The sequence below is a fragment of the Aspergillus fijiensis genome, assembly GCF_003184825.1.
Source record: "Aspergillus fijiensis CBS 313.89 unplaced genomic scaffold BO72scaffold_57, whole genome shotgun sequence".
NCBI classification, from domain to species: domain Eukaryota; kingdom Fungi; phylum Ascomycota; class Eurotiomycetes; order Eurotiales; family Aspergillaceae; genus Aspergillus; species Aspergillus fijiensis.
Genome location: NW_024469033.1, coordinates 56397 through 69330, shown reverse-complemented (window position 1 = coordinate 69330; position 12934 = coordinate 56397). Strand labels below are relative to the sequence as shown.

Below are 12934 nucleotides of genomic sequence, written 5' to 3'. Positions count from 1 at the left end.
TCACAATCAAGGGTAAAGTTCGTGGGGGCTATTCGACTCGCGCGACGGCGAGTGTGCGTAGCTGCTGCGCATGCAGGTGCTTACGGTGCTCGCTGTAAGCTACACCGTCTGAATCATGGCACCATATGATCAGCCATGATCAGATACCGACTGAGTGAGAAATGCGAGAACCATGAAACTTTGGATGAAGACTTGTTGCTACAGATCATTTGACGCGAGCAAGCACAACAGGTAGGAGGGAACTGTCTACAGATACGTCGGCTTTCCTCCCACGGGACTGCCTCCATGGTGATCGTGGAAATGGCGGACGATGCTGGCGAGAGCCCTTCGGTTCAGCTACTAATCGCATTATAGAGCTCCGAGCCAGAACATGCATATCCCGAGGCGCCCTATGAGCTGCCGAGGGAGGCTACAGTCGTCTACCCCCAATAGGTGCTGCGGCATATGCCCGAGACACACCGGGATGATGGACAACAGAGTAGCCTCAGTATACAAAGTGGCCAGGTCGGCATCCAGCTTCTGTTGTTGATGCTTCCTGCGTGGGCTAAAGACCCAATTTCGGGTAGACAGCCCACTGTCCTCTGTGCTTATGTTTTGTAAGTCTACAACGGAGAGGACAAGGATGGCAGTGGCCGATCAGCGCCTGCCTGTCATGCTTTTGTATCGATATCGTAGTGGTTTATGCCTTGTTGAAGGCCGTGGGGATGCTCGGATCTGAATTAGCCCTGCATTATACAGTCTGGTTTGCAGACTGCAGAGGTTTGTAGATGCTTATACGATGCAATTTGCGCGGTCCACCAAGACCCTGGAAGTCGAACTCAAAAACCAACACGAGGATATCAATCATCTGTGTGACGGAGCAAAAAAGATCAAATAAAGCGAAGAAAAAAGGTGCAAAAAAGAGATGTCCCGAGGGAGGTTCGAACTCCCGGCCTTGGGATCGCCCAGAAGTGATCTTCCGAGTCATACTGATGTATGAGACCCACGTGATAACCAACTACACCATCGAGACGACTTGTTGAAATGACCATTGAAGTTATGTTTGAAGACCGCATCCCTCATGACATACCGACCGCATCCATCATGGGCGGGTCAGCCAACAATGCGCCATGGTGTCATGATCGACATTGCAGTCCGAATAATGATGAATTTGAATTATGTATGGTCCCGGATGGGTAGACCCGATCACACAGAGAACGGGGCACCCTTACACTCCTCATTCATACCTGGTAAGGCCATTACTGTACGTGTAATCGGTTGACGGACGGACGAGATCAACATGATCCGTATATCATCATGCGATTTGTGGCTTGTGGGAGGTTCATATTGCATGGCGTAAGGCTTTGCTCCCTGGTGGGTGGTGTTTCTTCTCGTTGTATATGTCATGGTGGTGGTTGGGTATCCGGGTCGGTGGTGAGGAGGATATAAGTATGCATGCATGCAGGCCAGAGTTATGGCATTGCTGGACAGTACTTGGGTGCTGGGCTTTGTGGTGTTCTACCAATTGTTCTATGGGATTGAAGTTGATACTAACCCTGGGATGACTCAATTCGGACGACCATAGGCCTCACGACCTCCCAGGCGTGACTATGTATTGTACCATATGATTAGGTATGATGAAGTGCACGTTCTCCAGAGAAACGGCCCCGGAAATACAGTTCCTGGTTCCTCCAATCACTGACTCCCCCAACGTGGAGAGAGCGGGTTTCAGAGCACCTCATGGCGAGACAGTTACAAAATCGAACCTTGTCTTGTCTGTTCATTTGAGTTGAGTACGTACTTTGCACCTCACCGACCTACAAACCATATATCCGTATAATGCATGACCTCCCAGTAGTGCGGCCAAATTCCCAGCCCAAGATACTCAGCAGTCCAGGCACCATTGAAACTACTTCTCTCTCTACTACCCATCTTGGCTCCTAGAACCGCCCATCCCAAACAAAACACGCGCCCCCCCTCCCCCCTCCCCCCTCCAAAGCTCCCAAAATGCAATAATAGCGTCAGACACGGGGAAATAAGGTCATATCTCCATCATCCGCGATGATCCCGACCCCGAACGAGTAAGTAAACGCGGCAATCGACCATGCAACAACCCACCCACCCATGCATCCCCACTCCACCGAAATCCACCCTGACCAAAGCTTCTTGAGGGAGGGAAGATGGTTCGTTCGTTTGTCCACCTCTCCACTCCATGATGATGTACATATTAGTTCGAAATGATTTGACTTGCATCCACAGCTACCCTTACCTCCCTCCCTACCCTTGACTATCCTCCACCTCCTTCCCTCCCCCCCGTCCCGTCCCGTCCGATGTCGAGAATACTCGACTACTAACTACCCTTCCTCACTCAATGAGCAACAGAACCCACCGCACTGACTCATGTCAGTAGGATCACCGTAAAAAAAAGACCGCCGAGTAACCCCGCCTATGGATTGTACATCGCAATGGTCCCTCCTTACTTACACAATGGATCTCATCCTATTCGTCAATGGGAGGGGGGATACAACAAGGGTGGTGGAAAAGAGAGGCGAGGACGCAACGATTGCTCCATCGTGACGGCACGTCAGACAAAAAGTACATACAGTACATACCATCCACCCACCATCGAACGAACATTCCCCACAGGAGGAACGCCTATCTCGTAAAAATCTAGCTCGAGCATTCTCCTCCAACGTCTTTTGTCCAGGAAGTCGGGACGACGGAAAAACCCACCTCACTATTAACCTAGACGAGTTAAAGCCCACTGCACCGTACATAGCGCCAGCACTATTGGATGAGTGTACACAAAGTACATGCCAGATTGCGTTATAACTTATGGTACGAGTAAGTGTTGAGGAATGGCCTACCTCGGTAGGTACTCAACCCATAATTTACCTACATCCACAGTCTCAGTCCACAGCCCACAAACCACTGCAGTGAAAGCGCAAGCGCAATGTAAGTGTAAGGAACTCCGCAACGGCGCACCAGAAGCCAACTGAGCAAAAGCAGCAATTCCAATCCCACCCACCTGGACTGTACAGTAGCCCCCAAAACACCACCAAAACACCACCAAAACCTACAACCAACAAACACCCCCATCCCCATCCCCATCACCAAACCCAAGCACGAACATCACATATCATCCATCTTCATCATAATTATCAAAGCCAAGACCCCTCCAAACCCCTCTAACTCGTCCAAGCAAGAACCACACGCACGTCTCGTCAAAAAATCAAGAAAGATCAAGAACCACCACATAGCATTACCCTGAAAATGTGGTGTTATGTAGGTATGATGTAGATTCAGAATCATCTGCCCGTTGCCCGCTGCCCGCTGCCCGCTGCCCGCTGGCCCCCATACGTCCTCACCCATGTCCCCCCCCAATCAATCCCCAAACCTATCTGAGGTATTCAATCCTCAATCTTGCTTTCATCGTTCAACCCGTACCGTAGAATACCTTGCCTTGAAATTCGAAGCAATCCTGCCCTGCTTGCTTGCTTGCTACGACCCCTCGAATCCCATGTATCGATAGCCCCACGTCCAACCCCAACCCCAACCTCCAAAACGATAGGTACTGTATGATATAAACGGAATGATGATATACCTACCTTACCTTACTATACCTTTCTCTACGCTGTATCGCTGGGGAGGTAAACGTACACATACACACAGGTGTCACCGGGGTACAAGTAAAGCAAGTACTTACTGGGGTAGGTAACTCATACATCACAGACCAGACCACCAGACACACTTACCAAAACACAAGACAGCTTAGTTAGCATGCATCCTGCCTGCCTACCTGCTGCATCACCGAAATTCTCCCGGAATTTTTTTTTTTTTATCTTTTGTTTTTATCTTTTGTGTGTTGTTCTTTGTTGCGATTGTGTAACCCTACCCAAATGCAGGTCCCGGCCGAGGGGGGGGATTAGGTATGTACTAGGTACCTAGCAGTCAGTTACTGTAGTGACGGAGGGGCGTGAGTGCATGGAGCACTCGGGTTTCATAGCTTTCCCTCCTGCTCATGACACCGGCAGGAATGATTAGGTAGTGACTCCGACTCCGGGTGCTCCAAGGTACGAGTACAGTTCGACCTGACCTGGTAGAATGAGGCATGGATGGGTCATCTATCCTAGATCAAGTGGATTGACGAGTCATGGGGTGGCTCTCGTATTCATCGACTCATACTACGAGTATAATCCACTCTCTACACAACAAGCGAACGATTTTCGTGGAATCTCAATCATGGTGATGATATTTGTACATTTTCCACCAAGCAATCAAACAAAGCTATTGTACAAGCCATTCGTGTGTATGGACATTTTTGCACCCCAAGCCCAAAGAACCCACACCATGCCATCCCAATGCAAGAACCTCGCAATCAGTAACAAAAAGACGTGCGACACATCATAAACGTAACAATCGTACACAGTCGAATATAGTACAGCATGCCAGAAGGATTCGAATCCCACGCATGTATAAAACAAAAACAAAATTTGAACAGATCCAGCTGCGCAAGCGTGACGAGTATAATCACAGTATCATCATCCCATATGAACAAATTGCTTCTTTTGATGCAACCATTTCCCCTATGACCCAATGACAATAAACAGAAATCTAAAGATGCAGAAAAAATCAAAAGGCTGGCTCATGAACACAGAAAAGAGAAGCATGTACGTCATCAAACGGTTGAAAGCGATAGATAGAAAAGAACAATTGGATGAGTTCAGCATCGCGGTGTATCGGTCCAATTCAGAAGCCGATGATGTCATGGCCAATGCTTCAGGCTGCAAGGCCTGGAGGACTGTCGCCCAAAGCGGAAATCTGTTCCGTCGATCCGGACCCGTTAGCGAGTCGTTACCAGTTCGGGTCTAGTTTATGACGTCGACGGCTTTCGCGCGTCATTTTGACTCAAGCCCCGTCGCCCACGATTCGGGACGGTGGAACAGCTTCCCCCCTCCCAGAGCCAGGGGATTTGCTGTTCGCTGTTTGGCACGATCGTGGGGAATGGATCATATCCACTAGCGCTGTAGAGAGCGGATCCACTAGAGCTTCACTCTCTGCCTCTGCGACGTTGTTTGCCGGGCCAATCAATCTCGGGATGCACCACGCGCATATGCCGGGTGAGCGCATCGTTGCGGGAGAAGGTCTTCTCCTCCGTGCACAGATGACACCGAACCTTCTGCTTGCGAGCATTGTGGATCGTGTCCTCGTGGCGGGTCAAATCGTAGGGGCGAGAGAAAATTGAGTTGCACGGCTTGCCTGTGGACGGGTTGATGCGTTCGCACTTGTGAGGGCCAGCCTGAGAGTTCCGGGCCGAGTTGTCACGCCCGATCAGATGTCCACCAGGAGTGGTCTGGCGATGCGCCTCCCGCTTGTGCTTCTGGAGCTTGGCAGGTGTTTCAAACCGTAGGGTGCAACCGTGATAGGTGCAGGTGTAAGTCCCACTGTCAGACGAGGTGTTCTCAGGTCGAGGGATCTCCGCCTTGACAGGCTGGAGGGCCACTCTTGGCTGACCCTGAGGAGATGTCATTTCGGTCGTGGGAAGAATCTCGCTTCCAGTGGACTCAAAGCGGGGCAACGAGGCTGGGAATTCAGGAGTCTGGTGCAGGAGGCTGTTTTGTTGGGATTGTGCCTGACGGGAACTCTGGTGCTGCTGACCGAAAGGATATTGCTGTCCAGCCATGTGAGTGGCATATTGTGCGGGGAAAGCCTCCATGGAAGTGAAGTTCTGGGTAGGTTGGTAGGAAGAAGAGCTTTCACGGCGCAATCCACCCAGCGCATCGCCCAAATTGAAATCGGGCTGAGATGAGGGGGGAAACAGCGGCATTCCAGGGGCATGCAACTCGGAGTCGTCGCCTTCATTGTAATCCAGCAGCGCATCCTTGGGAGACATCGTCTTGGGCTCATTCTGAGATGAGGGGGCGATGCTCACGCCACTCTGTGCCCCAGGCACGCTGGTCGCCATCTGCGGGTGTTGCAAGCCAGCGCTGTTATACTCTGCAGCCATGGGGGAGTTCTGCCGGAACGGAGAGCGATCCCGCTGCATGCTCCCCATAGGCGACTGTGACCGTGCAGAGAGGTGACCCTGGTTAGCGGCTTGCAGTCTATCAGCAATCACGTTGCGGTATGTCGGAGTAAGCATGTTTTGCTGATTAGTGGACTGCTTAGGAACCTGTGGCGTGGGCATCAAAGTTGGGTTGTACAGCTCATCCTGGTAGATATCAGAGATGGTACGGTTGAACTTAGGGATGCCAATGGTCAGATTGTTTGGATTATGGTGCGTGTAGTCTGAAAGTGAATCGAGATGTAAGTAATCATCCATCCACTTGTCCACACCAGGAAACCGGTTCTCACCATTGGTGGTCTTCGAGGACTCATCGAGTTCTTCGAAGCCTGTTTGGGGGGTAACTGGTGAGTTCTGGCTCGCAGTCGACACCGAGTAGTCACTGGACTGGTGCTGGTGGCGAGGCTGATATTGCTGCTGTTGCTGGTGCTGGTGCTTCTGCTGCTGCTCCATAACAGCCCGCCTCATAGCGAACTCTGCGTCAGCTGTGTTGCCATCCTGAAACGACCCTGCAAGAATCGAGTTCTGCACAGGTGTTTGGGATGGGGTTGGAAGTGGCTTCGACTGGCCATTCGGCCTCTGGTAAGAGCCGCCTGCTGGGGCTGATCGACTGGAGGACGGACTGGAGGCAATTTTCATTTGGGAGTCGTTGTTGAACTGGGGCATGCGCGACAGGTTGTTCTGCATACGAGCAGGGTTCAACAATTGCAAGTTGCCATCCCAGCCGTGGTTGTTCGGAGCGGAGTGTTGCGCCAACATTTGAGCGTTGTCGTCGTAGTATGGTTGGAAGAAGTAGGGCTGAGATTGTGGTGAAGCTGAGTGCTGGTAGCTGATCGAGGGGTTATACGAGGAGGAAGGGGTCATCGAAGGAGCCTCGAAGGACTTGCTGTCGAAGACAGCAGAAGAGTAATCCGCGGCCACCGCCGTGGTTGGGTAGTGAGAGGCGATCGAGGCGGGAGAGGAGGTGGGAGAGGATGGGGCGGAAGACGGCGGAGAGACGAACTGCAAGTCCGGGTGATACTGGAAAGGAGTCTGAAGTCGTGGCTGATGATACACGGCCTCTTGTGAGTACTCAGGCAGGAACTGGTCGTCTTGTATGCAAACGGGGTCTTGGTGGTTGTAGAACGGGACAGAAGTTGGTTCAGTGATAAAACCCTTACGTACGGCAGGGTGCATGAACATAATGTTGCTTGTGTCGTGGTTGGACGTCAGAGTAGAGATGACGCCGACTGGAGACGGTGGGTTTGCCACCCGGAGAGGTCGAGAGTTTAATGAAGATAAGTTGGCACAAGGGCCCCCAAAAGTCTCGAAGGGGCCAAGATCGTAGGTGTTGAAAAGACTTGCTGAGCAATTGCAACCAGAAGAATGAGTCAACAAGAGAGTTGGAAGTTTGAGCGGATGGTCCAGAGTCAAAGTAGATGTTAAACAGGTCGAAGCGTCTGGAAACGTCGGGCAGAGGGAGACCGATTCAGGCTGAGAGAAACCGATCGGGAGGCTCAGTTGAGTGGGGAACCGTGGTTGAGATCAAAGTCCTAAGGTTCACAGAATGGACGGTTAGATGAATCTAATCCAATGATGCAAAGATCTGGTCAAGGAAGTATGAGAGGAAGAGAGGTAGGAGGATAGAGGGAGAGAGAATAGTCGACGTAAGTATGCGGGTAAACTTACTCTGTATGAATAGCAGATAAGTATTGAGGGAAGTATGAGATGCTAAGATGATTGATTGAGAGAGTAATAGATCAAAGTTGAAATTCAGAGAAGATATGGGAGGCGACTTGAGGGGATAATAAATATCTGATCGATGTATAAGATGATGGGTGGGTGAATAATACTCATAGCTTAGAGGAGGAGGGGGGGGGGTGTGGTGGAGGGTTCATTCCTTATGTATGAGAATGACGTTTAGCCCTGCAGGAAGGAGAGGAGACTAAGGTAGAGACTACATACGGCAATCGCCGACAGTCATCCTTCGCACGCTTATCCCGGCCGCCCGCCGATCCTCAGGATTGGGTCTGGTATTAATGTATGGTAATATTACGTTTAATTACCGTCATGCGGCCGAAACGAATGCATCCACTTTTTCCACTTAGTCGGACTCGATCTGCATGGCTGTCCGGGGGACTCACTGGCCAGTCCGGCCTTAGGCAGTTCCCACCCCCAGTCGACCCAAACTTTTCCCATTTTTCTCACGACTCGCGCGTTTCTTGACACTACTAACTTAGTACCTTAGTACCTTAGTACCTTAGTTACTGAGTAGTTGCATTCAAGCCACAATTGACTGACATTCTAAGACCATCTAACTAACCTACGCTGCAATTTGACTCGACTCGACTCAGGAGCTAGACCGGGTGACCGGATCCTCTTCGGGGGAGGGTAGAGTCCAGATCATACCAGAATCCACGCTCTAGTGAATGATTAACATTGAGTCAGGCTGCTAGTGCGATGACTCTCAGCCTGGAAGTGAAAAAAAAAAGACAAAGACAATCATGGAGGATTTTTCCACCCTCCTCTTCGGCTAGCGTAGGGAACAACAATGTGTCTGTTTCAAATTTTTTTCTCTGCTTGCGCCTGATAATAGCAACCGAGGAGGACGCTAGGGCAACCAATCAACGCTCAAGTTGTCATGGCTAAGCCACACGCATTCCTCAGTGACAACAACCAACCCACCGAAAATGCCGTGGTCGATCCGATCTCGTGTATCTCTTTGAGCCGACCCTTACAGATGACATGTTCGACAGATGAAGATTACAGTGCATGTCAATGGGCGAAGATCCATGTCCTATCATCAGCGCCTTGCTTAGCTGGTTGCAGCCAGTAGATGCCCAAGGAAAGTCGATCTCCACTATGATCAGGTAGGTATTGACTCGCAATGGGGAATCCGAGAGAGCCACACCTTAGCTGCGCCACAAATGCTTGTGGCTAGTGTGTATTCTCGGTATTAGTCAATTTCTTCATTATTAGTAATATCACTAATAGGTGGTCTCTAGTTCTTTCAAGAGTCAACCGGAGTAAACTCGTAACTCCACGGAGACGGATTTGACCGGGGATACGATCTTGGTCATCAGGGCGCTTTTTCCAGTGAGCGCTACTGCATTCTCTTTCTGCTGCTAATGCATCATTTATAATGGCTGATGAGTATTCCACCCTGTTCGGTCTTTCGGTTTGAGTAGTTTTGAGTCCTGCAGGTCGGCGGAGACTCGGACGAAATACAGGCCGCAGCCGGTCAATAATGGCTTACTAACTGATTTGATGTTGCACAATACCACCAAGACCAGAATGTTACCCCGGCCTCGGGTCTTCTCGCCCTGCCTGCGTTAGTAGCCTGATTCTTGCGGCATCTCTGACCCGAACCTGCACTTTCTCGGCCGGTGCAATGCAAGTCGGGCTATGCAACTAGAACTTCCTCTGTCCTATGCGTGATCAGGTCAGCTGATAACTTCTTTGGGGTGGGTTTTTTTCTTTTTTTTGTCTTTTCGTCCATTGTCTGATAGTATCACCTGTATTTGCTTACCGTGGTTCTATCGAGATGCTAGTCTTACTGAGGTGGTCACAAATGAATCAGATCTCCTATATCGGCCCTTCGGAGATAAGCCACAGTCCCAATGGGTCACTCTCAGTCCCTTTCCAAGTTCTACAGTCTACATATGAGTCATGAATGGGATTCATCGCAAACAGAATCATGTATCGCTACCAGGGACGTCGTACGATTATAAATACAATTCTTTACAACGAGATATTGTCTGGAAATAGGATGTTACTAGAGCTCGTCATGTGCGTCGAAGTGTGAGGTGACATGACATGATGTGGCGCATGGGTTAGCTGTTCCTGACTCAAAAACAACTTCGATGGCTTTCTCAATCCGCAACATTCACATGCCTTCTGGGATCAATCGATAAGCAGAAAAGGCAAAACAAGGAAGTGGACACGTCTCGTGTTTTTGGTGGTCTGCATCTCACTATTCAACGTATTTTGGCTGCTCCAGCTCGTGGCAGCCCCATAGACCTCCATGCGAGAGACAAGACATCACTCCACACTGTAGGACATAAGACACAAGCCTTGCTTTGTGATTCGTGCACTGCTGCAAGCCGCTACGATTTAAGAGTCAAAGCCGTCCGGAGCTCCACTCATGCTCGAAGCACGTCCAATGCTGCTGCTGCTGGCTGTCAGAGAGCTAGCTTCCTGCTTGTCCAATGTCAAGATCTCCCATTCCCCGGGGGCACGGAGCCAGCCATTCGACCCACCGCGTGCTGCTTGCTCCGTACCGAGACAGCTGAACTGCGGTGGCAAACACACACCGTCCCAATGCGAGCACCGGTATATCCTCATAAGAAAGCCATTCATCGAGCAGGGAAACCCGTCTGCCTGGGGGCTCAGCCCTCGATTGCGCATTACATACCCCCCAGTACCGCCGCGTAATCCCCTCGTAAAAGCCTGCAGGCAGGCTTTCCAGGAAGGGGAAGAATCCCGATCGTATTCGATACTACGAGTATTCTACATAGTACTAAGGTATCTAGCCCTGGCTGGATAGTGCACAGTGCTGGTCTGGAGTCTCTGGGCAATGGGGGAAAGGATGATGGGACCCGGCGGGTCTGGAGAACGGGTACCAGTGGTGGGCGGTACATACCACCGGGTCTTGCTCTCTCTTTCTCTCTGGGGAAAAGAGAGCCCGTGAGTAAGTAGTGTAGCTACAGTAGTTAGTGTAGGTCCGGTAGATGGTCCAACTTAGCGGCCGCAAGCCACAAAACCCAGCTGAGCCCTTTCATCCCCTCCCCTCCCCCAAGTTCGGGACTTTGCACGAGAGTCTAAAAGCTGATATCAAAAAAGTATAAATCAGAATGAGCCCACGTTGCCGGACAGATGAGCCGAAAAGGCAAAGCAAAAGTCAAAAATCCCAGAGCACCGGATAAGTTCCCATGCGCATGCGCATTTGTTTTGCGACAGCGACGAGAAAACTCAAACTGCATGGACGAGAATAAAAAACTCAGAACTACAAAACATTAACAATACAAACTGGGAATTTCATCAAGGAGAGCATGTATGCCCCTGGAGGGACTACGTAAAGAAAAATTCTTATTGGTGCGGAATTATCATAAGAGTCAGCACCTTATACTCATCGGGTTGGCAAACTCTTCCCTTTCACATCACTCCCCCCCCTGCCTGCCACATGTTCCTTTGTCCTGTTTCGACATTAGTGCGCGCACCCAGTAGGGCGAACGGACACTACACTAATGCAGAGAAGCAGAGATTTTTTCCTTCCATCATCCCTCCCCCAATTCCTCGCACCCCTGCAGCAATGGGTGTAGAACGATAGACATGATTGGTCATGCGGCCAGACACAGCCACAGCCACCGATGAAATGGCAGCTTATTCGTGGGGCCTCGGTAGGGTAGGGGGGGAGGGATGGTGCCGATCTCCGCGGTAAGGAAAAAGGATTCGTTGCCTTTCTCAAACGGATTGTCCCTAAAAGTGGATTCCAATGACCCATGATGAATAATGCATTACCTGGTCCGGGGTTGCGGCAGCCTGAGGTGTAAGTTTTAGGCCTAACGGACCACCGTACGCCGTACTATCCGTACACGCAACCCTACCCTACCAAGCCTCCGAATCCGAGGAAGGGCTTTTCGGCTCATACAGGCGGTTTTTTTTCCACCCTCCATCCCAAAACAGGACTAGTGGGCAGTCGGCCCCTCCGGCGCGCGCTTAGAGTTTTTCTGGTGTCTTTCTAGAATCCTGCTAAAATTGGGCCACGATGGCTGAATCGGGGTCCGTGCAGCTGAAAAATAATTTCTTGCTGCAGTGGTGTGGTCTGCCCTTCCCCCCCCATGAGTGCTGTCGCAGCAATCTCGCCAGTCCATTGGCTGGCTGCTCGGCCCAGACGGAGGAAAACCGTTTTGTATCTTGCATCGCCTATCACAGGTATAGATCAAACGAGCTCCTGAGTACTCATACCTCCGAGGAACTTTTCCCTCATCCAGCTAGCGACATGAGAAGGGAAAGAAAAAAATTTTCTTCGTTAGCTCCAAGGAGATCCTTCAGCTGCCATGCGCGAGAAAGCAGGATCTAAGCCCCTCTCTTTCTACCTCGATGGTTTTTCCAGCATCGAATCATCATTATGCGATGCTGAGAAACTTTTCGTCGGAAAGTCGCGGTTTCCCATTCCACGTCTCCGATAGCAGGTAGAAGTGTATAGTTTTTGGGAGTACGAGGCAGTCTGCTCGTCAATACTTCACCCCGCGGATCCAGATAACCTGGGAGATAGTTTCCCTACGATGGTAGTTGTCCTTCCGCGAGCCAGTGTTTCTATCAAAGTCAATCGGTGGTCTCACGTAGTCGTTGGGTCATCATCGGCCCGGCAGATCAAGCACAAGACCCAGGCTCCTGGGAGTCCTGGCGGGCACAGTCCGTGGCTCCCCCCATCTTCGGCATCACGGCACGCGCTTCCTTGCCGATGTAGAGGGTTGCACAGCACTATTGCACTGTCCCCCATCCCCACCAAAATTTTTTTTTTCCGATATGTTGTACAATATACACAAGGGAAAACATATTGGCATCTAGATCTATCTCACCTGAGAGGCTGAGCAATCTGTCGCTCGCAGACTACTACCACTACTAGCGTAGTGTAGCTGATCTTGCGTTGTACTTGAGTATATTGAGTAATTCATGGGGGCGGAGACGTTCTCGACCGACCATCCGACCGACCGACCGACCGATCGATTTCGAAGATGCTAGTCTCCTCCAACCTAGTAAGTACTAACAACTGCAGTCAATGTCTTTTGATAGTCCATCCCTACCCAACGAGACGGGAAAGAATGTCTCAGGTGATACGACAAAACAATGTCAGATATGATCCAGATCCCACTCAGACGTTTCTGATACCGATCACGATACCTCAAC

At 50.6% G+C, this 12934-nt stretch overlaps 1 protein-coding gene and 1 non-coding gene across 2 annotated transcripts; both read right to left on the bottom strand.

Moving 5' to 3' along the window:
- Window positions 1–905: 905 nt before the first annotated feature.
- On the bottom strand, window positions 906–1012 carry BO72DRAFT_t244. The gene has a single exon. It is a non-coding gene; the product is annotated as a tRNA-Met (tRNA).
- A 4017-nt stretch (window positions 1013–5029) lies between these two features.
- BO72DRAFT_386665 (stress-regulated transcription factor RPN4) lies at window positions 5030–7225 on the bottom strand (the record flags this gene model as incomplete). The annotated part of the gene is made up of 2 exons (XM_040941644.1): window positions 5030–6267; window positions 6334–7225. 2 exons carry the CDS (start codon window positions 7223–7225, stop codon window positions 5030–5032), a joined length of 2130 nt encoding a protein of 709 aa, XP_040797653.1.
- Between the last annotated feature and the right edge of the window lie 5709 nt (window positions 7226–12934).